Here is a 27,006-nt window from a genome sequence, read left to right as displayed (position 1 = left end):
AAATTAGAAGGCGTTCATAAAATTGCTTCCCTCTCAGAACTGCAGAATTCCAAGGAATTATCTAGAAAAACTAAGTATACCTTTGTGGATGGTGAAACAAACATAGCAGTGGAATGCTGGCAGAGTAAAATCCTTACAACTTTCAGCTATGAAAGAGAACCTAGAGATCACCCATCCTAAACCCTTCATTGTACAGATGAGAAAACCCAGCAGATTTTTCAATTCAACTTTGGATATTTACATATTAGGTATTCTGTAGTTTTGCTTCATAAGCACATTTCCAGTACATAGGACAGTCACGATTCCTCCCTTACCCACCAGGGGGCGCAAACTAAAATTCCTCCTGCACTCCAGACTTCTGTCCGGATCTGGGACAGAGAGACCTTTTAGCAACCAGGAAATCAGCGGAACCTTGAGGCCGAAGGCTCATAGTTGGTACAGCTACTTTGAGAAAGAACACTTCCGGCTGACGGAGCTGTACCCTCAATTTGTGGTTCGGCTGGTCTCCAGCTCTCACGTTCCGATTTGTCACGCTAACGCTGGGAGGAGGGCTTGCGTCGGAGGTTACACTGTCCCATTGGCTGCTGGCGCGGTGGCGGTTTGAAGTGAGGCTAGCGTGTTGAGCTGAAGTTTCTGCGGAGTGTCGCGGCCCTAGGCTTGGCGTATAGCCGAGTGTGTGGTGGGAATCCAGGGCCAGGGCCGGGTCAGGTCTGGGCCTTCCTTCCGGGGGAATGGATCAGGTGTGGAGTGCGTGGTGTGGGAAGTTCGTCAAAGATAAAAGCTTGTCGCCCCTTTGGGCCCAGCGCATCGTAGTCGCCTGGCTCAGTAAGGCCGAGTGGGATCAGGTGACGGTATATCTGTTCTGTGATGACCATAAATTGCAGCGGTACGCACTGAACCGCATCACAGCATGGAGGAGCAGGTAAGGCAACCTGCCTGCATGCTGCTGGCACCTTCCTTTGTGGATTCCTATAAGGCCTTATTTTCCCTATCAGTGGTTTGGGCGTTGCTTCTCTCAAGTGCCTGGGGGAAAGTCGTAGCCAAGCTCTTGCACTAATCCTATTTGTGGAAAGAAAGGGGTGTTGCCTCAGCAACCTTCATGTTAAATCTGCGACCTTTTACCTTTCTCTCCCCATCTTGGGGAGGGTGCCAGAGAGCCAGGACTTAAGGTTAGTATCCTAGGGTGTATTTCCAATTTGACTTAGGTAGGTTGGGGGCGGAGGGGCGGAGCTTGCCTGCAAAACCATTTTTGAATGGGGCACCTCAGTCCAGTTTGTAAGATTTATTTGGAAGCAGACAAGGTATAAAAGTCTCAAGGAAATAAGGGTCTTCTCAAGCAGAATGAGTTGAGGGTTTAAGGGGAAAGAAGGGGCCGTGTCCATGCTTAATTGTTGGTTGATTGCATAGCAGTTAGATGTTGTCTGTGTAACCTAGCCAACCTCTCATGCCCTGTATATTATTGGATCCCAGGGACATTACCCTTCCTCTTCCCACCGTCTTGATTTATGTCTGTTCATGTACACTTGAGTCAGTATATGCAAGGATGGGAAAAAGTAGATTTACAGTTATAATACAAATAAATACAAAATAAATAAACAATAATACAAAAATAAGCTGTGGTTTGGATACTCAGAATGTAAACCTACTTTTGCACATCCCTGTATTTGGAATAATCTACAGCAACCTAGGTTCTGAGGTGGAGGGTGGACCAGTGTTAAGGGACCTTTATGATGGTGCTGGACTGTGGCTCTTTAGGTTAGGCAACGAACTGCCCCTGGCAGTGGCTTCTACTGCTGACCTGGTACGCTGTAAGCTCTTGGATGTAACTGGTGGCTTGGGCACTGATGAACTTAGACTGCTCTATGGCATGGCATTGGTCAGGTAAGACCTACATGGGTAGGGGTGGAGGGTGGTTTGGGGGCAGAGATGGGGTGGGGTAGCATGTGACAAACAAATCTTAGCTTCAGGTGCTACCTGAAGGAAAAAGCCCTGTGTGTCCATGTGTATGGGTCACCCTGTGATTGCTTGACTTGACAGATTTTGTTATCCCCTGTCAACACACATTCCTCTTTTCTTCTCCTGAGAGCATTCCCTTTTCCATTTTTCTTTCCTTCATTTTCTTAGAACGTGGGGTAGTTCAGGCTAGTGATCTCTGTAGGTCTCTTCCAGATTTGACAGGTTGATTTATTTCTTTCCTCTTCAAGTCTTTTACCCAGAGGAACTTTTCTGAATATTTCACTGCCCTGGCCATGATTTAATGTGGATTCTCCAACCCTACCTCATCCATACCTAGCATTACCCTTTACCCTTCTCTGAATGATTGCTGAGTTGTGGAAGTGGAGACATGGGTTGGAAGTTCCTGACTTACAAAATGACTCAGAGTGGTTCTAGCTGTCTCATGCACATTGGGAAAAAGGCTGCTACTGAGTTTTCTCATCTCAAAGATTTTGCTCATCTCATCCTATTCCCCTTGTCTGACTTCAGGTCATTCCTAGCTCTTTGTACCTTCTCCATTGTTTAGCTGTGCTCCCCATATCATTTGACCTAGTCCTTTCTTTTTACAAAAATCTAGTTTTATTGATTTCAGAGAGGAAGGGAGAGGGAGAGAGAGATAGAAACATCAATGATGAGAGAGAATCATCCATCTGCTGCTTCCTGCATGCTCCCCACTGGGGATCGGGTACATGCCTGGGAATCGAACCATGACCTCCTGGTTCATAGGTTGATACTCAACCACTGAGCCACACCAGCCGGGCAGTCCTTTGTTCTAACATTTAAAACCCAGAATGTTCTAGCATAAACATGTTATATTATGTCATGACTATTTATCCTAGACTGAACTCTTCCAGTGTCTTATTCATCTATATGGCTTTAGTACAGGGCAGAATCTCAGTAAATGTTGGACTGTACGGAACCATCCTTGCTCTGGCTGACACCAACCATAAGAACAGGACAGAACAGTCAGTGGAAAGGTTGTGGAAATGCAAGCTGTCGGTAATTCAGCAAGGTGTTTTGAAGCCCTACTGGTTTGAGTAAAACAGTTACTTGGGCTGTGCCACTCATTTCTCCCCTAACCCCAGGTTTGTGAATCTTATCTCGGAGAGGAAGACAAAGTCTGTCAGGCTCCCCCTCAGGTTCCTGGCTCAGGAGGTGCGTATGATAAAGTGGTCTTGCTCAATTCTCTCTCCCCAGGAGAGCTCAGTAAATGGGGCATGGGGTGATGTGGGCACACAGTAAGGCTAGTTCATCCCATCACTGCCAGCCAGCCAGGCAAGAACCCTAGAGACTCAGCCTTCAGCTTGAAAGAAGCCAACTTCCTCCCTTATTTTTGAGTGCTATCTTCAGTGGGTTTGGCCTTCCCATCTTGCTGGGAGTAGCCCAGTGAAGCTAAGGTGCCCAAATGGAATGCATTACTGGGTGGGGCCAGGAAAGAGGTGGCCATCACAGCACCTGCCCTCTGGGAGCTGACAGTTTGAGGGAAAAGATAAGCTCAGCCAGGCAGCATGAAAATACCAGGTATTCCTGCCCTGAGTATGTGAGGTATATAGAGGGCAGGAGGATTCTCAGCCATCAAGTGAAGCTTCCTGGAAGAAGGGTGGGAGGGAGGGAGGAAGGTAAGGGTACCCAGGGAGAGAGACTGGTACAGGCAAGAGAGAGGAAGTCTGGAGAAGGTGGTTTTTGATGCTCATTTATAGGAGTCTCTTTGTTGGAGGAATGTGATTGGTGGTTGGGGGATGCAAGTATCGTTTTATTTTCTAGTTTACCTCCTCAGAGCAGTAAAAAGAATCAGGAGACCTGGTTTCTCATCTTGGCTTTGCCAGAAAGACTGAAACCTCCTCTCAGGACCTCAGTTTCTCTATCTGTAAAATGGGGAGAGGCCAAGCTAATTCATTTCTGTGGTCTCCTCCAGCTTTAACATTTTCTAATTTATGCACTCACACCCTCCCCCACAATCAGGTGAACATCCCGGATTGGATTGTTGAACTTCGCCATGAGTTGACTCACAAGAAAATGCCTCATATAAATGACTGCCGTAGAGGTGAATCCCCAGGGAATATGTCTGTAATGAGCCTGGGGTCCTGGATTGGGTGGCACTGAGGGGAGAGGGAGAGGGAGGAGGGTCTTCACCTGGGGTCAGAGCTGGGACTAAGGTGAGGCAAGTGAGGCACTCGTCTTGGGCGCATACTTGAAAGGGGAGTCAAAAGCTCAGTAATCATGATAGATAACATTTCAATGTGGAAAAACCCATAAATAACAAAATACCAACATTTTAAAATGAAGACAGGATTAGTGTTATTGAATTATTCTTTTGCTTTAGACTCCAATATGAGTTGGCAGAGCACTGTTCTGATCTCAGTTGAGTTTTTCTGGCTTCCCCTTAAATTTTATGCCTGAGGAGGAGGTGAGTGGGAGTGGGTTGAGAGGTGTAAGCCATCAAGTATATGAACTCAGGAGTTCTTTGGACACTCATTCCAACTAAGAATCCCTGATTCAGCCTAGCCCCTTCATGTTGGGGAAACTTGGCCAAGGCCATGTAACTACCTAGTAGGCTGTTCCTGTTCTCCCACTTGACAGCCCTGTGCCATTTTTGGCTTCCCATATGTAAATCTGGTATTAGTTTTTTTTCTAGGAAAGGTGCTAGTAAGCAGGAGAATGCAAAGGATGGGGATTACTGAGAGGAAGAAGGCCTGCTTCTGGATGTTTAAGATTTGTGCCTTCTTGGAGCCAAGCCTCTTCTATTTGGCCTTCCCATAGTGTTTGCAAAATGAGCTGGGGGCCTGCTAGGAGCTTTCATGTGGCTGCTCCTAGGGCACTGCCTTCCTTCCTCCCCTCTTTTAGGTTGCTATTTTGTTCTGGATTGGCTCCAGAAGACCTACTGGTGCCGCCAACTGGAGAACAGCCTGAGAGAGACCTGGGAGTTGGAGGAGGACAAGGAAGAGACAGATGAAGACAACCAAGAGGAATCAAAGAACATTGTTGATGACATCACAGAACAGAAACCAAAGCCTATGGATGAAGGGAAAGGTGCAGAGCTGGATGTCAGGGCTGATGGAGACAGCACAGGTGACAAAGAGATTGATGCACATTGGGAGAAGGCTCAGAGACATAAAGAGCTGTATGGTAAGTGTCCTTTGGTGGGGCAGAGAGGAATCTATGAACCTGGAAGACTCAGGTGTAGGGTTAATACTGGTTATTTTCCATGCTCAGCATTTTGTCTGGGTTTGTGGTGAGTCTTAGCTTAAAAGAATTGTCACAAACCATCTTTCTTGAGCCCTGTAAGGTAGGAGAGGCAAGAATTCTAGTTACTCAACAAATGATGTGAGAAAGGCTCAGAATCCCCTATCAGTAGAAGGGGCTAGGCTGGCTGCCCTGTTTCCCTCTTTTGTTTTCAGAAAGAGCCCGAGAACTACTGGTATCATATGAAGAGGAGCAGTTTAAGGTAAGAAAGTGCCCTTGACTTGGCATATTCTCATCTGCCCCAGCCACTTCTTCCCTTTTGCCAGCTACCTGAGAGAAGTCCTGAGAAGGAATTTGAAAGAAAAATGGCAAAGCTTGAGGGAACTTCTTGGTAAGAGAGGGGGCGGACTAGGAAGGAGACAAGAGGAGCAGAGTCCAGTTGGCTGATCCTCCACACCGATGGAAGGGAGGAGATAATGGAAGTTTGTGGATAATCTGTCCCACTGAGTGGTAGGGAGCAATTGGGCATAGGTGGTTGCATAGCCCTGCAGTACTGCAACTGATCAGCAGATGGTGCCCAAGAACTTTCCTAGATCCAGTGAGCTTGAGGGGTGCTGTTTTTAGCAGGAAGGGAGGTAGCTTAGAAACCATTTAGCTTAACTCTTCCTTTTCACCAATGAAGAAATTGAATCCATGGATAAGTGGATTGGCCCAAGGTCACATGCAGTTAGCCATGGGACCAGGATTAGAATTTGTGTCTCCGGATTACCTTTCTTCCATTGATTTCCCTCACCCTTTGGCCCAACTCCAAACAAATGCTCCTAATGAACAACTCAGTATTAGGGTATATGGTGATTGGGAGCCACAGGGAATTCAGGAGTGGGAGGAGGAGGAGGAAGGGGAGAATATCTGGTATTTGAGGGTCAGGATAGTTTTAGTTTCAGGTCCCATAGAGGAGAGGTGAGCCCATTCCTCTATGTCCTGCCCTGTCCCCTTAAGGAAGGTGCTGAGAGGTCTTTTGGGAAGGGATCATGAAAGGGTGGGGGCGGGTTGCCTGGCTAACCCAGCCTTCTGATGGGACCCTCTTTGCTGGCAGGTACTGGAGAAATTTAGGTATTTACCTCAGGCCGTTAAGGCATGGAATCAACTGCCCCCACCTGTAGACTGTATCCTGGCAGAACTCAAGGGCATTACATGCGAGAACAGGTGTGTAATTAAGTAATCAGGGGCTGCCTACTCTCTAGAGTAGAGTGTAGCAGCCTCACTGAAATGAATTTCTATATCTCAGCTTGCCAACCTCTGCTGTAGGAAATCTCAGGGATAATTCTGATCCCCCATGGGGTGACCCTGCATTCTGCATGACCCTTTTTCTTCTGCCCTGGCAGCTACTAAACCATTTAAGGCCAGAGGCAGGAGGTCTACTGTTACCCATCTCCTAGCTAGGTCTGCTCTTCTCTGTCCAGTGGTTGTGGAGCTCTTGGCAACTATGAAAAGCCCTTAATCCTTGCCACTTCTCTGCCTAGCCCTTGTCCAAATTTGAGGTAAAAGATATATGATGGGCATTGCTGGTCTTTTCTTTTGAAATTCTGTCAGTGAATATCAGCAACCCCAATAGTTGTGGTTGTGGGAACAGGAGGGGCCTTCCCAGGGCCTGGCTCATCAAAGACTATAAGTCCCTTCCTACTCAGTATGGCCACCATTCCCCCCCCACACACAATCCTCCAATAGTGCTCAGACAAACAATGTTTATCCATTTCTCTCCTTCCTAGCTCTTGGGGGCTTGCTACCTAAATTTAGCTAGAAAGGACTTTGGGGAACCTTCCACTGAGAACCTGGGGAGGAAGTGCTACACCTTCCCAGCTAGAGAGATGAATGAATCTGGGCTGGAACAGAGAATGTAGGAAGGTGGTATGTAAGTGGCAGAGTAGGCCTAGGTGGGATCCTATAGTGAAGGTTGCCCTTGGAGTCTTCTTCACTTCCAGGATACTACTAGGTCCAAACATGTTTTATCAATGTTTGCTCAGCCTAGGTTTCTTGGCTGGCCCCCTTAGCAGTTGGGAAAACTATCCTTGTGCCACTATACAGTAGTATCTGCCTGGTTGTGCTGATCAGGCAGCTGGTAGGCTGCTTTAAGTGCTCTTCCTGAATAATGACCTGAGGAGATGGGAGATTGATGGAAAGACAGACAACTCTTTCCTTCTTTAGCCTGGTGGAGGGCAGGATCTGAGCATGACAACTCTACAGGTGTTGAGACACTTTGCAAACTCTTGTTTCCCCTCTAGGCCTGTTCAGCTAGTAGAGCCTCTCTTGGGAAACAGCTAGCTCTGGAGGAGACCGCTGGCTATTGCTGGTTTCAGTTTGAGCTAGATAGGGGTGAGGAATTACTCCTATTGCCTACACTTTCAATCTCTATAACTTAGCTCTGGATTCTTGGGGTCCCTAGGAATAAGGATCATATTCAGTCTAGCAATGAAGTCCCCAGAGTTTCTGCTTCTAGGATCTGAAAGAGAGCAACTCAGGAGAAATAGAGAGGTAGGAGACCGGAGCACTGTCCAGAGACACAGTCTGAGCAGGAACTAACGTGTGAAATCCCTTGACCCTTTGACTCCAGATGTTTAACTCCTCCGTGGACCTTAGACTTTTCTCTATCTGTGCTTTCAGGCTTGTTCAGTCACTGCTGCCCTTATTATGGTCCTTAGGTCAGCATGTGCTTGGTAAACACTTGTTCAAAAGCCATTGATCTCAGTCTCTGGCCCAGCCCCTACCCCAGGAGGCTGAAGCCTGAGATCCAACTGTCAACTATCTTTTTTTTTCCCCATACTGCTTTGGCCACTTGAGCCAGAGGCATTAGCTAGCTGCCTTGGGAGTAGATAGGGGAGTAGGAGAGGGTCTTCCACCTGGCTTCAGTTTGTTTAATTGAGTGTCATCTTTCTCCAGGGAAGCTGTGCTGGATGCTTTTCTAGATGATGGCTTTCTCATCCCCACATTTGAGCAGTTGGCAGCTTTGCAGATAGAGTATGAAGGTAGGGTCTTGGGGGCTCACTACTGCCTAGGGTCCTGTGTTTTTTGATCAATAACATCAGGGGTGGGCTGGGGGTGAAAGGTTGTTTCCTGCCATTCCATAGCCTCTAGAAGCCCCACTGGGCTGAGCAGAACAGGTAGCCTCACTTATAAGCCTTATAGGGCTTTTCTTAGGTGGCCTGGAATTGTGTGGGGTGAGGTGTGGTTGGGTTGGGTTGGGTTGGGGGAATCTTAATGCCATTATTGTGCTGTGTTAATTGTGATTTAGCTACTTGCTAGACAGCTAGAACAGCAGAACTGGAAGGGCCTTGTGAGGTCATCTAGTTCAACATCCTCATATTACAGATGGGCAGACTGAGGTCCCGAGAGGGGAATGTACTGACCCAGAGTCACACAGTGAGTTATTGACAGAGCTGAAGCTAGAAATCAGAGCTCTTCTTCTTTTATACAGTTTTGAGTCAGCTGTTCCTTGTCTGATACTAATTAGTTTCTCTCCCTGCTGCTCTGCTCTTCTCTTTCCTCCTATTCTGCAATGGCAACTCTGTTTTTGTTGGTGGTGGGGTCCCCTCTCTTTTTTCCTCTCTCTCCTCCCCTTCCTTTCCCCCTTCTCTTCCTCCATCCTTCCTTCTCTTCTTTCCTCTACCCCCCCTTTCTCCCTTTGCACCCCCACCTCCGCTTTCTCTTTCAATGCGTGACCCTTACAACCAGAAAACGTGGACTTCAATGATATCCTGGTACCAAAGCCGTTCTCTCAATTCTGGCAGCCTCTGCTCAGGGGCCTGCACTCCCAGACCTTCACTCAGGCCCTGCTAGAGAGGATGTTCTCCGAGCTGCCAGCCTTGGGGAACAGTGGGATCCGGCCCACCTACATCCTCAGATGGACGGTTGAACTGATCGTGGCTAACACCAAGACTGGTGAGGGAGTCTAGTCCTAGCCCCAGGGCCTAACCCAGCCCAGACAAGAGTATCTGCTACTGTTCTCAGCATGGCTAAATAGCACCAGGTGGACACATTCTTTGTTAAAGGTTTAGATTTGCCTAAGAGGGCCTTGTGGCAATAGTGGACAAATCTTCCTTCACCTGTTTTCTGCTCAGAGCCAACTAAACTGAGCTGGAGGCAAAGGGCCTCCAGAATGCTTTGAGCAGTATAGAGTGGGCAGTCTGGGGGTGGGGTGGGGAGGACAAAGTCAAGCTTTTCAAAGTTTAAGGTTGGATAGGGGCTTACTGGTTCCTTCTTCTCAGGTCCTCTCTTCTCTCTCAGGACGGAATGCCCGCAGATTTTCTGCAGTCCAGTGGGAAGCAAGAAGGAGCTGGAGGCTATTCAACTGCTCTGCAACCCTTGACTGGCCCTGGGTGGTTGAGTCCTGCTTGGGTTCACCTTGCTGGGCCAGCCCCCATCTCCTTCAGCTGTAAGTCTCTTGAATTCCATCTGTTAAGAGGGTGAGGCACTGCAGGCCTCAGGGCCTCATAGCCTTAGAATGGCAGAGTCAGACCAGCCCTTGCAAGGATACCTAGTCCCATCTCCCTCCTACTAATTGATGGGAGAACTGAGTCCCAGTTTGGAAAGGAGTAGGGGATTCTAATCTAAGATCACACAGTTTAAGACTGGACTGAGTCCAATATAAGAATGGATGAGACAACCCCCTTAAGAGTGGTTCCAGGGGTGGGCAAACTTTTTGACTCGAGAGTCACAATGGGTTCTTAAACTGGACCGGAGGGCCAGAACAAAAGCATGGATGGAGTGTTTGTGTGAACTAATATAAATTCAAAGTAAAGGAGCGGAGGGGAGAGCAAGAGAACCGGATAGAACAGCCGGATCCGGCCCGCGGGCCGTAGTTTGCCCAAGGCTGGGTTAGCCAGTGGCCTGTACAGAGTAAGTGTACAATAAATGGTAGCTGATGTTTATTATTGAACCCAGTCTTCTGACTCTAAGCTTAGTGCTGTCTTCTCTATTGTCTTCCCAAAGTATACCTCCTTTAGGTGCTCTGCAACCTTCAGTGGCTCTGTATTGCCTTCCTGATGACATCTAGGTTTCTTAGATGACATTCAAAGATCTTTCTGTCCCAACCTATCATGGTAACCCCACCTCATATGATTCCCCTTTACCCGTTCACCCTGAGGACTGTAGTCAAACTGGATATTGTACTGGTTCCTATAAACACCTGTGGTTGTCTCCCTTCCCTTTTCTCTGTCACTTCCTCACCCTGAGCCACTTTCCTCACACTCATGGGAGGCTTTAGCACCTGATTCTCTTCCTTCTTTCTGGAGCAATATGTTTCATTTGAGTGACCCATCTGACTCTGCAGCTCAACTCCAGTGATCTTCATTCTCCATGACACTCAGCAATCCATTTCCATCACTCAGAGCTGTTCAATCTCTGAAAGTTGACATCACTGTATCCCAGTCAGTGACCACCACCGCTTATCCTTATTTCTGGGCCTCATCCTCGCATTCCATGGCATCTGCTCTTTGCCTGCATCCAACCTCCATCCCTCCATTTCCTACCTCAGTCCTGTGTTGATCACTTCAGCCACTCATCAGCACTCTTGGCTCTGCTCATTCTTTGGTGTATCTGACTTGCAAACCTCCGAGCTGGAATTGATGCCCACTCTGCTTCACCCACTCCTCAGCCCAGGGAGCTGAGCTCTGCTGGAGAAAACCACATAGCCCTGCAGATTGCTGCCACTGTAGAGGTATGATTTTTTTTATCTCAGGCCAAACCTCAGTTCTGCTTATCTGAACTTATATTTGTTTTCTACCCATTTTCCTCTTTCCTGACTGTTTTAAATCCTTACCATTCACCTCAGGCCCCTCCCCCTTTTACCCTAGCTTCCTTGACCACTTGGAGGCATCCTGCAGGGCCCCCGCAACCCAAGGTCCAGTCCTTGTGAACTGATCTTGGGCTACACTTAACCTACTTGCCAGTTCCAGGATGAGGTGGCCTTTCTCTGCCTCAGAGTGTGCCCCTCCACGTGTTCTTTGGAGCCACCTCTGCCAGCTTTGTTGGGGCTCATCCTAGTCTCTCCCTTGCTCTGCTGGCTCTTGTTCTTCAACCTATAATTGTGCCTGAGTGTTTCTCATCTTAAAAGGAAACAATAACAACCCAAGCAAAACCTCCATTTGACCCTGCATCTCTCTGTTGGGTTATCACCAGCTTGTCACTACTTCCTTTCCTGTCAGAACATCTCAAAAGAATAATCTGCATTAAACAAATCTTGATTTCCTTACTGCCCTCTTACTCTTCAACCAGTCACAATTTGGCATTCACCTCCAGAGCTGCTTTGACTTCCTAATTACCAAATCCAGTGGGCCCTTGTTCGTTGCTGTGTCTGCTGCATTGATGCTGTTTACCAGTCCCTCCTTGAAATGCCTGTGCTTTTTTGCTAGTTCCTATAAAGTTCCGAGGCCCAAATCTTTGTCTAGCCCAGGCCTTTTGCCCAAGATTCAACCTCCTATATTTGACAGCATATCAGACATCTCCCCTTGGATGGCCCACAGGCACCTTAACTGACCAAAAGAAAATTGATCATCTCACTCCCCACCCCAACCCCAAAGGGGTCTTCCTCCTCTGCTCCCTATCTCACTTGGTACCAGCACTATATACCCTGTCATGTTGACTCTCAAGTACTTCCCAAATCTGAGATTTTGTGTTGCCATGTCTATTTCTCCTAATGTCTCTTTCCCTCTATCAGACTATGCCTTTCAAGGGCAAGGACTCTGCATTATTCATCTGTGCCCCAGCACACCACACAAATCCAGGCCCCAAACAGGTCTCAGTAAACGTTGCTGAACTAAACTAAAATTTGCTGTCTTTGCCAGCAGTGCTGTCTTTGGTGGGAGATAAAACCATGCCTGGGAAATGAGTGAAGTGGGAATCTGGATGCCAAGACCCTCTTAGTCCCCTGATGCCCCCAATAGAGTCAGAAAGTCTTTTTTTGTTTTGTTAATTTTCACTGGAGGATATTTTTTCCATAGATTTTTTTTTTTAGATAGAGTTGGTGGGGGGAGACAGAGAGAGAAACATCAATGTAAGAGAGACACATTGATTGGTTGCCTCTCGCACATGTCCCAACCAGGGATGGGAATCAAGCCTGCAACCGAGATACACACCCTTGACCAGAATTGAACCCTGGACCCTTCAGACCACGAGTCAATGTTCTATACTCTGAGCCAAACCGACGAGGGCCAGAAAGTCTTTCTTGAGCCCTGATGCCTTTTGGGGCTCAGTAGTTGCTTTTATATGTATATATAGTTTTTCATTTCATTGTTTAAAGTATTACCTATAGTAGCACATATATCTCCTTTTTTTCCCCCATTGACCTTCCCCCAGCTTCCCCTAACCCCTGTCCCAAGCCCTCATTCCACCCCCACCGGTGTCTTGTGTCCATTGGTTGTGCTTATATGTATGCATACAAGTCCTTCAGTTGATCTCTTTCCCCCCTCCCCAGCACTCCACAGCCTTCCTGCTGTAATTTGACAGTCTGTTCGAAGCTTTACTGCCTCTGTATCTATCTTTTTGTTCATCAGGTTATAATGTTCTTTATTTTCAATAAATCAGTGAGATCATGTGGTATTTTTCTTTCATTGCCTGGCTTATTTCACTTAGCATAATGCTCTGCAGTTCCATCCATGCTGCTGCAAATGGTAGGAATTCCTTCTTTTTTATAGCAGCATAGTATTCCATTGTGTAGATGTACCATAGTTTTCTAATCCACTCATCTGCTGATGGGCATTTAGGCTGTTTCCAAATCTTAGCTATGGTGAATTGTGCTGCTATGAACATAAGGGTGCATATATCCTTTCTGATTGGTGTTTCTAGTTTCTTGGGATATATTCCTAGAAGTGGGATTACTGGGTCAAATGGGAGTTCCATTTTTAGGGTTTTTTTTGAGGAAATTCCATACTGTTCTCCACAGTGGCTGCACCAGTCTGCATTCCCACCAGCAGTGCACGAGGGTTCCTTTTTCTCCGCATGCTCGCCAGCACTTGTCGTTTGTTGATTTGTTTTTTTTTTTAAATAAATCTTTATTGTTCAGATTATTACAGGTGTTCCTCTTTTTTTTTTCCCCCATAGCTCCCCTCCACCTGATTCCCCACCCCACCCCATGCCCTTACCCCCCGCCACTGTCTTCATCCATAGGTGTAAGATTTTTGTCCAATCTCTTCCCGCACCCCGCACCCCCCTTCCCCCTGAGAATTGTCAGTCCACTCCCTTTCTATGTCCCTGATTCTATTATATTCACCAGTCCATTCTGTTCTTCAGATTTTTTATTCACTTGATTTTTAGATTCACTTGTTTGTAGGTATGTATTTGATGTCGTTTTGTTATTCATAATTTTTATCTTTACCTTTTTCTTCTTCTTCCTCTTCTTAAAGAATACCCTTAAGCATTTCATGTAATCCTGGTTTGGTGGTGATGAACTCCTTTAGCTTTTTCTTGTCTGTGAAGCTCTTTATCTGACCTTCAACTCTGAATGATAGCTTTGCTGGGTAGAGTAATCTTGGTTGTAGGTTCTTGCTGTTCATCACTTTGAATATTTCTTGCCACTCCCTTCTGGCCTGCATAGTTTCTGCCGAGAAATCAGCTGACAGTCGTATGGGTGCTCCCTTGTAGGTAACTAACCGTTTTTCTCTTGCTGCTTTCAAGATTCTCTCTTTGTCTTTTGCCCTTGGCATTTTAATTATGATGTATCTTGGTGTGGTCCTCTTTGGATTCCTCTTGTATGGGGTTCTGTGAGCTTCCTGAACTTGTAAGTCTATTTCTTTCACCAGGTAGGGAAAGTTTTCTGACATTATTTCTTCTAATAGGTTTTCAATATTTTGCTCTCTCTCTTCTTCTGGCACCCCAAAAATTCGATGTTGGTACACTTAAAGTTGTCCCAGAGGCTCCTTACACTATCTTCATATTTTTGGATTCTTTTTTCTTTTTGTTTTTCTGGTTGGGTGTTTTTGTTTCCTCATATTTCAGATCTTTGGTTTGATTCTTGGGGTAAGTTGATCTACAGTTGAGTTTCTGTATATTCTTTATTTCAGACAGTGTATGCTTAATTTCTGACTGGTCCTTTTCCATTTTTTTGGCATTCTCATTAAGATCCTTAAAGGTCTCACTAAGTTCCTCAGTGGTTTTTAGAAGATTCTTGAGTAACCTTATAAATGTGGTTCTGAACTCTATGTCGTCCAGTAGTTTGCTTTCCTCCATTTCTTTCATTCGTGACATGTTTCTTTGTCTCCGCATTTTGCTGCTTCCCTGTGTTGATGGAGTGGCTTTGTGTGGTAGGTGACCTATAGGGGCCAGTAGCTCAGCCTCCCCAATCACCTGAGGTGGACGCCTTTGGTACACCCCTTTGTGGGCTGAGTGCAAAGTTAAGCCTTGATTGCTGTTGCTACACTGGGAGGAATTGACCTCCAGGCCAATTGGCTGTGAGGACCCGCTGTGTCTATAATGGAAGAACTGCTGCGCTGGAAACACGCTTATGGTGCAGGACTTGTTTAGGTGGGGCTTTGGTGCTCACTGAGTCTGCCTCTTGAATATGTCACTTATGGATGTGAGGAGTTGCAATCCGGTGTCTCACACTGACCACTAGGTACACTGGCTTCTGGATCTCTAATGGGGTGCAGGTCAGCTACTGTCTGAGGCCACCCAGCAGGCGCTACAGCGAGAACTACAGTTTTCTCCTCTTTGCTTGGGGTTTGGAGGTTTTGGAGCTGTCTGACCTGGGCTGCAAGTTTGCTAGGTTAAGCTGCAATAGGGCAGGTCATTCATATGCTAAAGCTGTTGCTTGGAGCTTGGGTGGGTTTGTAGATTGTGCAGGGCGGGGTCTCAGGGCGTCACTAGGCTAAGGCGTGGCAAACAGCAATGGCTGCCAGTTAGCCTGCTCTGGGTCTCCAACTGTGTCCCAGCGTCCCGTGCCCCAGCACAGTAAACAATTATTTTATTCCTGCGCACAGCCCTGCAATCAAGCCACCCTCACTTTCTGACCCCACGGCAAACAGTCCAGCTTCTCCCCATAGGAGTTTGGGTCCCCTGCGTCTCTCCAGAAACTGAAGTTCAGAGTAATCGGGAGCTTGTCTCCCTTCGGGTTGAAAAAAGCAGCACTCCCAGACGCCCGTTGACAGCCCGATTCGCGCGCCTCCGTACCTCAGCTTTTCAGCGCTTGTGCACCTCTTAATGCTGTTTGCTCTTTCCTTCTAGTTGTAGAACTTCCACTCAGCCAGCTTTCCCCTGGTTCTGGGTGATAGATGTTTTGTCTTTTAGTTGTAGTTTTGAAATTGTTGTGCGAGGCAGCAATTTAGGTGTTTACCTACGCTGCCATCTTGGATCCTCCTGATTTGTTGATGATAGCCATTCTGACAGGTGTGAGATGGTACCGCATTGTGGTTTTGATTTGCATCTCTCAGATAATTAGTGACTTTGAGCATGTTTTCATATGTCTCGGCCTTCATCTTTTTTTGAAAAGTTTCTATTTAGGTCCATTGCCCATTTTTTTATTGGATCATTTATCTTCCTTTTATTAAGTTGTATGAGTTCCCTTTAAATGTTGGAGATTAAACCTTTATCAGTGATAACATTTGCAAATATGTTCTCCCATACAGTGGGCTTTCTTTTTGTTTTGTTGATGGTTTCTTTTGCTGAGCAAAAGCTTTTAATTTTGATGTAGTCCCATTTGTTTATTTTCTCTTTAGTTTCCATTGCCCTAGGAGCGGTATCAGTGAAGAAATTGCTTCGGCATATGTCTGAGATTTCTCTACCTGTGTATACCTCTATTATTTTTATGGTTTCCTGTCTTATGTTTAAGTCCTTTATCCATTTTGAGTTTATTTTTGTGTATGGTGTAAGTTGGTGGTCTAGTTTCATTTTTTTTTGCATGTATCTGTCCAATTTTCCCAACACCATTTATTGAAGAGACTGTCTTGACTCCATTGTATGTTCATGCCTCCTTTGTCAAATATTAATTGAGCATAGTGGTTTGGGTCGATTTCTGGGTTCTCTGTTCTATTCCATTGGTCTATATGTCTGTTCTTGTGCCAGTACCAGGCTGTTTTGAGAACAGTGGCTTTGTAATACAGCTTGAAATCTGGTATTGAATTCCCTCCTACTTTATTCTTCTTTCTCAGGATTGCTGTGGCTATTCGGGGTCTTTTTTTTATTCCAGATGAATTTTTGGAGAGTTCTTTCTAGGTCTGTGAAATATGCTGTTGGTATTTTAATGGGGAGTGCATTGAATCTATAGATTGCTTTGGGTAGTATGGACATTTTAATGATGTTGATTCTACCAATCCATGAACATGGTATGTTCTTCCATCTGTTTATGTCTTCCTCTATCTCTTTTTTCAGTGTCCTATAGTTTTCCGCATATAGGTCTTTTACTTCCTTAGTTAAGTTTATCCCTAGATTTCTTAATTTTTTTGGAGCGATGGTAAATGGGATTGCTTTTTTAGTCTCTCTTTCTGTAAGATCACTATTGGTGTATAGAAATGCCATAGATTTCTTGGCATTAATTTTGTATCCTGCTACATTGCCGAATTCATTTATTAAGTCTAATAGTTTTTTTGATGAAGTCTTCATGGTTTTTTATGTAGAGTATCATGTCATCTGCAAATAAGGACAGTTTTACTTCTTCTTTTCCAATTTGGATGCCTTTTATTTCTTCTTCTGTCTAATCATAATGGCTAATACTTCCAGCACTATGTCGAACAGGAGAGGTGAGAGTGGGCAAGTAGTTGCTTTTATTATTATTACTGGGGGCCCGGTGCACAAAGATTCGTGCAAATGTGGGGGGGTGGGTCGCTCAGCCCAACCTGCACCCTCTCCAATCTGGGAGCCCTCAGGGGAGCCCTCCCCAATCCGGGAGTTTCTGTCTGTCTTTGCAATCATATGAGTGAATTGGCTGAGACCCCCAACCTAGTTTGGTTTGTTGCTCACAGAATAATAGAGGCATTTTTTTTTTCTTTGCTTCATTGGTGGAGATTTCCTGGAAGTTTTAGGATATCTTCCCTTTCATTTTTCCTAGACACTGATTTTACTTATGTCTCTCAACTTTTCTTTCCCTCCATCCCCCACCGCAACAGTAACTTGCTCCAGGCTCACTTTGCTCTAGTGTCTAGGAGATCCGTCTGCTACCAGAACTATCATTCCCAGCATTCCTGGTGCTCCCCGCGCTCTTGGTTTTCCCTTCCTGCTCTGTCAAGTCCTCCAAGCCACCAGCTCTTCCTTTCTGCTCTCCGTCTGGTGGCTTGGGGAGCCAAGTTCCCCAAGCCACTCTACTCCGCTGGCTCTCCTGCTCTGCTCTCTGCCTGGCGCCTGTGTATGCAAATTAACCCACCATCTTTGTCGGGTTAATTTGCATACTCACTCCTGATTGGCTGGTGGGTGTTGCGGAGGTACAGTCAATTTACATGTTTCTCTTTTTTTATTATTATAAGTAGTAGCTTATAAGAGAAAAAAGTAGCCTGTATACAAAGTCAGCCAGGGCAAGACCTGTAGGAGATGGGACTGAACCAAAGAGCCAAATCTCCAGATGTGTGTGCTCTAGACTGGAAGTGATATGGATGGGTGGGAAACTGGGAGGAGAACAAAAAGGCCTAGAAGGGTCAGGAAAGCATCACAGATGAGGCATTGGAGCAATTTGAGCATAGAAAAGAATAAAGGAAGTTTCAAAGCCAGAAGGAACACAGCATGTGTATGTAACGGAAGGAGTCTGTGAAAAGAGCAGCATGGAGAGGTTTGGATAGGTGACCTTCAAGGTACTTTTCAATCCTAAGTGCCTGCAGAGTGGAAGCTGCTGGTTGGGAAAAGTCTGGACCATAGAGATCTCCCAACCAAAGCATACACATGCCAGCAGTAACAGTGGTTTACTTAGGCACGATTTCTTGTGCAGAGGTCCTGCTTTTCCCAGTTAATCAATGAATGTAGTCCATATCACTCCATTACACAGATCGGGAAACAGGATTTACCCAGGTGTTATGCTACAAGTCAGTAGCAAGTCTGCAAGTCAGAGCTGAGGCCAAAATCCAGATATACTGTCCTTACTCCTGTGCTCTTTCTACAGTGTTCCATTACATAGCAATATTGCAAAAAGCATGTGTTATTAGATACATAAAAAAATTTGACTTTTGTTTTCCCCAGAGGAAAAAGAAAAGATATCAGTGGCAATTAGATGTCAGGCATGGTGCTGTGTTTTTTGTATAAGTTATTTCATTTGATACAGCAGTCTTTGAAAGTGGAGGTTTAATACCCTTATTTTGCAGATAACAAAGACATTGAGGCTCTGAGGAGCAAAGTGACTTATCCAGAAGTCACATGGTTTGTTGATGTTGGGGCAGCGATTTGGACACATGTCTCATAAATCCAAAGTCCACCATCTTTCCACCAACCTGACCTGTGACTGGCAAACCCAAGAAAGGAGATGCATTTTAAGATTCATACCACACTTGCACCTCAGTGGTCAGCCTAGGCAGCTTGAGATAGCAGGTAGCTAATAATAAACAGCAGTGATACGACAATGTCAAGTACCTAGGAATATTTATTATTAATCATACTAATGGGCCACCGTAAGAGGAAAGAGTTTCTCTCTGACTTTTCCTCTGATAGGGCTGGAAGCTTTTCAAGAGCTTCCCCCAGCCAGCCAATATAAATTCAGTTTGAGCCAGTCTCCTCTTGCAACATAAAATTAGCCCTGCAGAGAAGGTCCCCAGTCTCCCAGTAGAGTCACTAGCCCCCAGCCCTGCCCCCTGTGACCAGTGACCAAAGACCACTCATATGTGGCCAGTCTGCCTGTGAGGTGCAGAAAAAGAATAGCCCCCTCAGACTATATGGCCCTTCCTTGAATAGCTCACAGTTCAAACTTGATGCATCTAGAAGAAACTATCCATCTGTCCACCCACCCATGCCTCCATCAGTGAGTGACCAGGTGCCTGCTAGGTGCCTAGTTCTATGTGAGGTTCTGCAAGGAGTGCTCACCCTCTTCCTCCCCAGGAGCTCTCGTTCCCAACGGCTCTGTCTGCTCCTCGTTTTGCTGTTAGTACCGTCCTTTGTGTGAACCATGTCATCATCTTTAACTCTCCCCTGTCTAACTCCTGCCAGATGATCATCAAACCCTGCTTTCTATCTGTCCTTACGGCTTCTCTCCCTCCCATCTCCACTGCCAGTGCTCTAGGTCAGCGCTCACCTGCTCTCCCTGGTTTCCCTGCCTCTACGCTGTCTCATCCAGGCCATCCTCCACACGGGCACCATAGTGATCTTCAAAAACGCAGCCTTCATCTATGCTCAGTCATCAGGTGACTCCGCCCAACACATACACTTAACCTTTGCAGCCTGTTCTCCACGCAGCTCCTCAGCACAACCCTTCCCCTTTGAACCAGGCTTGTCTCACCACATGCACTGTGCTCACTTTTGTCTCTGCATGAAGTCCTCCCTTGATCTCTCCTGCCGTCCTTGTGCTTTCTTCCTCCCCTAAGCTCCAGTAGAGCCTGAGGTCCTCAGTGCTCATCTGGCATCCCTTCCACATCCTGCTTTGTCTTGTCAACTGCTGCTTTCTTTTTTCTTTTTAGCCATTCCAGGTTGGCTGTAGTTGTTCCCAGAGAGGGATCACACTTTTGTTCTACTCAGAAGGAGCCCAGCATACTTTCAGGCGTATTTTTAGAGCTCAGGAGAGATTTTTCATCTAGGCCAGAAGATATGCCATTCTCATGTCCAGGCCTATAGGCCTATTGGCTAGTTTGTATATTTATATAGCATTTTAATCCAGATTTAAATAGCTATCATTTATTGCATGCCCACTATGTGCCAAGCACTGTGCCAGCTATTTTATCAGTCAGGTGCCATTATTGTCCTCATTTTACTGAGAATGGAAGTGAGCCACACAGATGAATCACAGAGCTTGTTCAGGGTCCATAGTCTTGTTTTTGTGTTCTGTTCGCTCTATTACACTGCCTTTTAGAGGCAAATGTGGAAGCTCAGAGACAAGTTCAAACCCTGGAGTAGTGGGTATATAGTGACTTGAGGTTCTGAATCTTTTTTTACCCCATCCCTTCCTTTGCTCAGCATCTTCAAAGCCATGGGGCAGGTCCTGCCAGATGAGGATCAGAAGAAGCTGCTCCATATCTGTTCCATTTATACCCAGAACGGAAAAAACAGCCTGGTGGAGGAGGGCTCAGAGGCCTCCCCTATTGGAAAGTCTGCATACACACTGGACAGCCTGTATTGGAGCCTCAAACCCTCTGGCCCCAACTCTAGGCCTGAAGGAGAAGCCCAGCAGCAGGAGGAGAAGGGCAACCTTAATGATGTCAAGGAAGATGAGATGGAGGAGAGTGAGGTCTTGGAAGACCAGGTAGAAGAGGAGGAAGAGGAAAATGATTACCAAGAGAAGTGGGAGGAGGAGGAGGATGAAGATGACGACGATGAAGATGATGAAGATGAGGAGGAGGAAGACAGAATGGAGTTGGGTACTTTCTTTTTGGAGGAGGAGTCCCCCACTATTGAGAATGCCAGGCTCCTGGCCCAGAAAAGAGGAGCACTGCAGGGTTCTGCGTGGCAAGTTAGCTCGGGTAAGAAGCCTGATATATACTTTGTCCCCACACACATCTGTTCTCTCAGGCTGCCTCTTGAGGCTTTTCTCCATCCTGGAAAAGAAATTGAAAGTAGCAGAAGGTCGCACATGCGAGGCAAGCCTTGGAGGCAGCCTAGTATATGGATGACAGCTGTCTTCCCTCCCCTTTAGGACAGTATGTAGGTGCCAGGTACCTAAGCCCTGTCATGTTGCCAACTACTTCATGCAGAGAGCACATTCAGAGGGGATGGTGTAGGTATGGCCCTGTGTAGCAAAACATAGAGGAGAAAGTGAGAGGTAGAGGGTAGATATATGTCTGATTCTGCATGTGTTTTTCACATCATGCAGTAGTGCAGGGACAGAGAGACAAAGGAGTGCTTTTTGTGTATATGGGAATGTGTATGTACACATGGAGGCTGGATGGTGATGAGACAGGATTTTGCTGTGTGTATGAGAAAGAAGGAACCGAGAGGCATTAAGTCAAGAAGTAGAAGTGAGATCAGAATAGTGAAATAAGGAGTGACATGGTTTAGGTGAGCACACAAGCTAGTGAGACACAACTTGGAGAAGGCAGGGAGAATTGTGTGATAAAGTGGGGGAACATGAATCTGTTCCTCCTGAAAGGTGGTGTTTTGAGTGCCCTCATTTAGGCTAGGGAGCAGGAATCTTAAAGCAGGGAGACCCCAAAGGAATGAACAGTCTGGTGTGTGTGCGTGGGCATGTGTGTATGCATACATACTTAGATGTGGGGCAAAGTCTGTTATGGAGACTGAGGGAGGGAGGGAAGACAGTTGGGACTAGGGTGGTGTAGGGTGGGCATGGTGGGGAACAACAGGGAGAGAGAGGGGAGGCAGTGAAGAAACGTAGGGGAAAAGTGGAGCCTTTGCTCTTGTGTGGACGTGCATGGAAGGGCTGGGGCATAAAGGCTCTGAGTGGTAGGGATGAAAGAATATGTTCATGTCTGTGTGTGTGAATGGCTGTGTGCCTGCATGTACTGGACAAACCAAGGCAGAGTGACAGAAATATCTCAGGGGAAGGAGGTCTGTGTTTGTGGGTCTTTGTAAATATCAAAAGTGAGGGGAATTGAAGCAGGGAGTGTGTGTGTGCGTGTGTGTGTGTGAAAGGGGATATGAAAAGAGATCATTGTGAAGTCACTGAATATGCTTCTGTGTATATATGCACACGTAGTCATGCATGTTTTTGGAAGAGGAGGCAGGGTTGCCAGGAGCTATCTGTATGAGGCAGAGAAGTGGCAGCAATGAGGTGGGGTATATGGAAAGGCATGAGAACAGGCAGTGAGACAGCGATCCAGAGATCACCTATGTGTATGTTCATGCTGTCACTGAAGGAACATGTGTAAGGGTGTTTGACTAGAGAGGCAGGGGCAGTGATGTAGACATAGTTGCGAATGTTAGTGATGGGAAGGAAAGATCGTCAGTCAGGTCAATGACATGGGGGTAGGTCCCTGTAATACAAAGATATCTTTGTATGTACAGGGCAATGTAGGGCATCAAGACAGGCATAACTTCCTTCCTGTAAAAGAGCCAGGGGTGGGGAAATAGGCAAGCAGGGGAACAGCTCTTTCTGAGGGGCTTCTATGGGTAACATAAAAAGCTAGTCCAGCCTCGCCTGTGTAGCTCAGTGGTTGAGTGTCAACCCATGCACCAAAAGGTCACCAGTTTGCTTTCTGCTCTGGGCACATACCCTGGTTGTGGACTCAATCCTCAGCAGGGGGCGTGCTGGAGGCAGCCAATCAATGTTACTATTTCTCTTTCATCGATGTTTCTAATCTCTCTCTTCCTCTCTCTCTAAAATCAATAAAAATATATATTTTAGAAAACATTATTCCAGGGTTGGTACTTTCCAGAATGTTAGGGGCATTGTGACAGGGAGAATTCTTTGGGTACCAGGGAGACGCAGAAGACAGAAACTGGATCTACTTGGAGAAGCTCACTACTAAAAGCTTCTCTTGAAAACACTGAATGTACTGGTATAAAGATGGGGACAGGGATTTAGTATAATATTGTTTGGAGGGTATTTAAGTGATAGAGCAGAGCAGGTGGAGAGTGCCTGACATAGCCCATTTTTTGTGGAGTATGTGTGGGGTAGGGGAGGTAAGTAATAGTTTGTGAACATGGAAAAGCTAGAACATTAAAACTTTTCCCTCTCACTTTTGCCATTGCTTGCTCTATGTGCATATACATGTGGGGATGCAGTGACATTAAGATTTTTGGGTTGTGCCTGGTGGGTGTTGCTCAGTGGTTGAGTGTTGACCTATGAACCAGGAGGACATGGTTCGATTCCCAGTCAGGGCACATGCCCGGGTTGCAGACTCAATCCCCAGTGTGGGCGTGCAGGAGGCAGCCAATCAATGTTTCTCTCTCATCGATGTTTCTATCTCTCCCTTTCCCTTCCTCTCTCTAAAATCAATAAAAACCTATAAAAAATCTTAAAAGACTTCTGGGTTGTGTGCCTGTGCATGAGAGGTGTAGGAGGCAGGGAGTGAAACGGAACATTTGTTGAACAGAGGACTTGGTCTGGGTGTTTCTGTGTACTTAGGTGTTGGTGGAGGCTGGGATATGCAGTGAGACAGCCCTTCCCTAGAGAAGGGGTGTTCTTTGTGTGTGCAGCTGGGGGAAATAAGATCTTACAGAGAGCGGGGGGAGCATAATATCTCTGAGAGGAGTCCATGCTGAGGTGGTATGTAAATGTCACAAGACAAGGCCTGAGAAGTGGTGTGGCCTTCAAGCAGGTCAGGGAGTTTGTAGGAAATCCATATCATTCAGATGCTCTGAGGTGTCTGTGGGTTTGGGGAGGAGATGTGGCGGAAATTCTGGGGCATCAAGACTTCCCAGGATTTGTGTGTGTGTGGAAATAGGGGTGAGGGTGAGAGGTTTACATAGTGATATAGCCAGATCTGAAGATGTTGTGTGTAGGAACATTTCTGGGGACGTGGGCGAAGAGTGGAGAGGAACAAAAGTGTCTGTAGTTATGTGCATGTTGTGTGGGTGGCGGGGGTGGGTGAAGGTGGTGTTTGTGTGTGTGAACACTAAAAGGAAAAAGGACCATAAAGGGTGTATGGGGGAGTGTGGAAGGGGTGGGGAGGTGCTAAGGTGGAGAGGAGCTCAAGAGAAGTGATGCAGAGAGGAATGAGGCAAGAGATACACAGAGCCTATGCTGAGTGGGCTCATTGAGATGGGTGGGTAGATTGGGGAGGTAGACCTGTGCACCAGTCTGAGAACTAACTAATCAACCTGCTCTTGTCTCCTCCCTTTGCTCCACAGAAGATGTGCAGTGGGGCACCTTCCCCATAGGCCGAATGCCAGGTCAGACCGAGGACCCAGCAGAGCTTATGCTGGAGAATTACGACACCATGTATCTTTTGGACCAGCCTGTGCTAGAGCAGCGGCTGGAACCCCCAACATGCAAGATAGGGTAAGTGTCCATAACAGCAGGATTTCTCACCCTTTTGTCTCCTGCAAGAGGGAGGCAGGAAGAAGGAAGGGAGGGAAAAGACACAAAGTGGGGTGAGTGGGAAGGTACCTGTCCCCAGCCAGGGCCTAAATGAATTAAGTATAGTTCCATTCTCTGGCTGGGCCCTTGTAAGGGCTCCCAGCCCCCCGTGAGGGGAGCCAGTGAAGCAGCCACGTAAAACTGGCTTGGCTCCTCTCTTAGTTTTCATCAAATTTTTGTCCATATGTAAGTGTGTGTGTACGTGCACACGCGTGCATTTTGGGAGGAGAGAGTTCTGAAGCTTTCAACAGATTCTCTAAAGCAAGCATGTCAGAGTCAAAGGCTAACACGGGCCAAATAAACAAGATTTGAGTTTATGTGGGCACAAAAAAAAACAAAGCTTCAATTTTCATAGAAACATAGGTTTATTTTGATAGAGACATGCTGAATACAAAGGGCTGAAATAAATGAGTACTCGTTAACAAAATAATAGAACATGTTAATAAAAATTAATATTTTTTCTTGAACATTAACTTAACAGACACTGAATAACTACACAAATTAAAAAGCATAACACAAATAAACCTATTTTTCTTGTTCTCCAAAAGCAAAATATTTTCTGTTGCGCACACCAAACAAGTCAGTACAAGACTAAAGGCGTGGCAATCAGCTGCTAAAATGTTTGCTGCTAGTATTAGTGGAGAGACATGGTGAGCCTGTGCGTAAGGCACGTAAGGGAAATGAATGCAACACAATTATAGTAATCAGTCAGTGAATCTTGTAGTTCCTTATTAATAATTATATACAACAGGATATTGTAAAAATTAAGTTACAAAATCGTTATTAAAATGTTTCTTACATCCCGTTATATTGGCTGGGCTGCAAAAATATTCGTTGTGGGCCGCATTGCGGGCCGCAAGTTTGACATGCTTGCTCTAAAGGGTCAACCACTCCCAAAAAGTCAAGAATGGATATTCTAATCCAATTTCCTCATGTTCTGAGGAGAAAACTGAGGCCCAGAAAGGGGAAGGGATTTGTCCAAAGGTGCACAGAGTAATCAGTAGACCTCCCCACACTGTACAGGAATCTTGGTGGCAAGGCCTGTGCAGAGCTTCATGTTCTCCGTCAAGACTCACCTCTGTATCACAGGCGTGGGAACTCTTGGGTCATCAGGGAGGCAGGAACCACGCAGCCCTTACTGAAGGGCTGTGCTGGCAGTCACACAAAGGAGCCCATCCTGTGGGCCTATATATTCCAGAATGGAAGGCCATTATGACTGAGGGATTCCTGTGAGTACCAGAGAGAGACCTTTGTGGGCCCCTGAAACTAAGAGTCTATCCTTGTGCTGCCTGCCCACTCCCTGGGAGATGAGCCCCTCTTCCTCTGGACATTTGGGGAGAGGGCTATAGAACTCAGAGGCCAGCAGCTGGCCAGGCCCAAGGCAGTGCCATAAACTCACTGTCCGAGGCTAGGAGATAGCAGGCTTCTTGGAGAGAGGGGAGGAGGCAGCTGGGGAAGCCAGATAGTATGTAGTTGAGAGTGGGGTCCACACGTCGGAGAGAGATCTCCTCTCCCCTTGGGTAATAACTGACTTGATGAACACCAGGGTACTAAAGGTGAAATGTGGGAATGTAGAACTAATTCCAGAAGGAAGCTAATTTGGGCAAGCCCCCACACCCTCTATAGTAGGGAGGCTTACACCATTGTACCAGGTTTTCCCCCCTGACGTGGCTTTGTGGCTTGGGCAAGTCCCTTTTCATTTCTGGGCCTCAATTCCCTTGTCTAAATTGGTGGGTGATGGGTGGGGATGGGACTAAATCATCTGTAACATTTTTTCAGATGCTCTAGTATAACCATGGATCTGCCTGAGGATGGGATGATGGCTTTGCTCTCAGCTGTCCCCCTCATCTACCTGGAAGGTCCTTTGACCTGCAGGAAGCAGGGGAAGCCAGAGTTTCTGAGCAGGTCCAGGGAAGGGAAGGGGAGGGTGCAGTGTCTTCCTAAAGCAATGTTAAAATCCTGGCTTGGGAGCTGGGCCTAATCCTATAGCTCAAACCTGGCCTTGAGCCCCTTAACTAGCTGTTGGGGTGGGAGGGATCCAGCCTAGGGTTCTCTGGGCCCTCAAGCTGTAGAGCCTTGGAAGAGGCCTGTTACGGCAGTCACTTTTAATATCTTCCTGTGGGTGGGGTAGTGCTGGTCCCCCATCCTACCTCAACCCAAATGTCTCTGCTTTAATCTGGTTTATATACTGGGGCTCTGCATAAAATTTCATTTGAAAAGTTCTATTCCTCCCCTTCCTCAAGTGAGGGGAGGACAGAGCCACTCCTGGGGGTTATCTGAAGTGGTTTCTTAGATTTACTCTAGTCTCTTCTTTGTAAATCCAGGCAGGATGGTGGGCCCCTCCCATAGATTAATAATCGAGCACCCTTAGCCCTTCCAGAACCTAGAGCTGCCTCCTTCCCTGACTGTCCCACCTCTCCGTAGCACCCTGAGCCTGAGCTGTGGCATCGGTAGTAGCAACTGTAGCAACGGCAGCAACAACTTGGAGGGCCTTCTCTGGAGCCAAGGTCAGCTGCACAGGCTCAAAACTGGTCTGCAGCTCTTCTGATGTCCACCCCAGTACCACCTCTGTTGGGGCAGGAGCCCACCCCTCAGTGTACCTGATGTTCCATCAAACAACCTGGGAGACAGTCCTTGGCAGCCACATCAGCTCAGCATTTACCACAATGTCATTTTGATTGTTTTTGCTTTTGTTTTTATTGTCTTTTGAAAAATAATAAACAGGCAACTGTTGTTTTGGTGTTTAT

At 46.5% G+C, this 27,006-nt stretch overlaps 1 protein-coding gene across 8 annotated transcripts; it reads left to right on the top strand.

Annotated features, from left to right (window-relative positions):
* Positions 1-428: 428 nt before the first annotated feature.
* LAS1L (LAS1 like ribosome biogenesis factor) lies at positions 429-27,006 on the top strand. Of its 8 annotated transcripts, none has more exons than XM_080652974.1 (14): positions 590-922; positions 1,756-1,881; positions 3,081-3,150; positions 3,958-4,039; positions 4,840-5,121; positions 5,394-5,440; positions 6,275-6,384; positions 8,116-8,201; positions 8,908-9,114; positions 9,460-9,607; positions 19,347-19,475; positions 20,242-20,744; positions 24,031-24,181; positions 26,684-27,004. In XM_080652974.1, exons 1-14 carry the CDS (start codon positions 732-734, stop codon positions 26,805-26,807), a joined length of 2,256 nt encoding a protein of 751 aa, XP_080509100.1. In that variant the 5' UTR covers positions 590-731; the 3' UTR covers positions 26,808-27,004. The 8 variants fall into 8 exon arrangements, with proteins under 8 accessions (XP_080509102.1, XP_080509100.1, XP_080509103.1 ...); XM_080652978.1 differs by having other exon boundaries at positions 679-1,169; XM_080652976.1 differs by lacking the exon at positions 19,347-19,475 and having other exon boundaries at positions 429-922; positions 26,684-27,006.

Source organism: Plecotus auritus (genome assembly GCF_963455305.1).
Source record: "Plecotus auritus genome assembly, chromosome: X".
NCBI lineage: Eukaryota > Metazoa > Chordata > Mammalia > Chiroptera > Vespertilionidae > Plecotus > Plecotus auritus.
Note: the sequence above shows the minus strand (reverse complement) of the source record. Positions and strands in the feature narration are given on the sequence as shown.

Excerpts from the sequence above, each read along its gene's own strand:
- LAS1L (XM_080652974.1), top strand. The coding sequence starts at position 732 with ATGGATCAGGTGTGGAGTGCGTGGTGTGGGAAGTTCGTCAAAGATAAA. Across the intron at positions 3,151-3,957 it reads TCAGGTTCCTGGCTCAGGAG|GTGAACATCCCGGATTGGAT; the intron begins GTGCGTATGATA and ends CCCCACAATCAG. Across the intron at positions 19,476-20,241 it reads CATCTATGCTCAGTCATCAG|CATCTTCAAAGCCATGGGGC; the intron begins GTGACTCCGCCC and ends TCCTTTGCTCAG.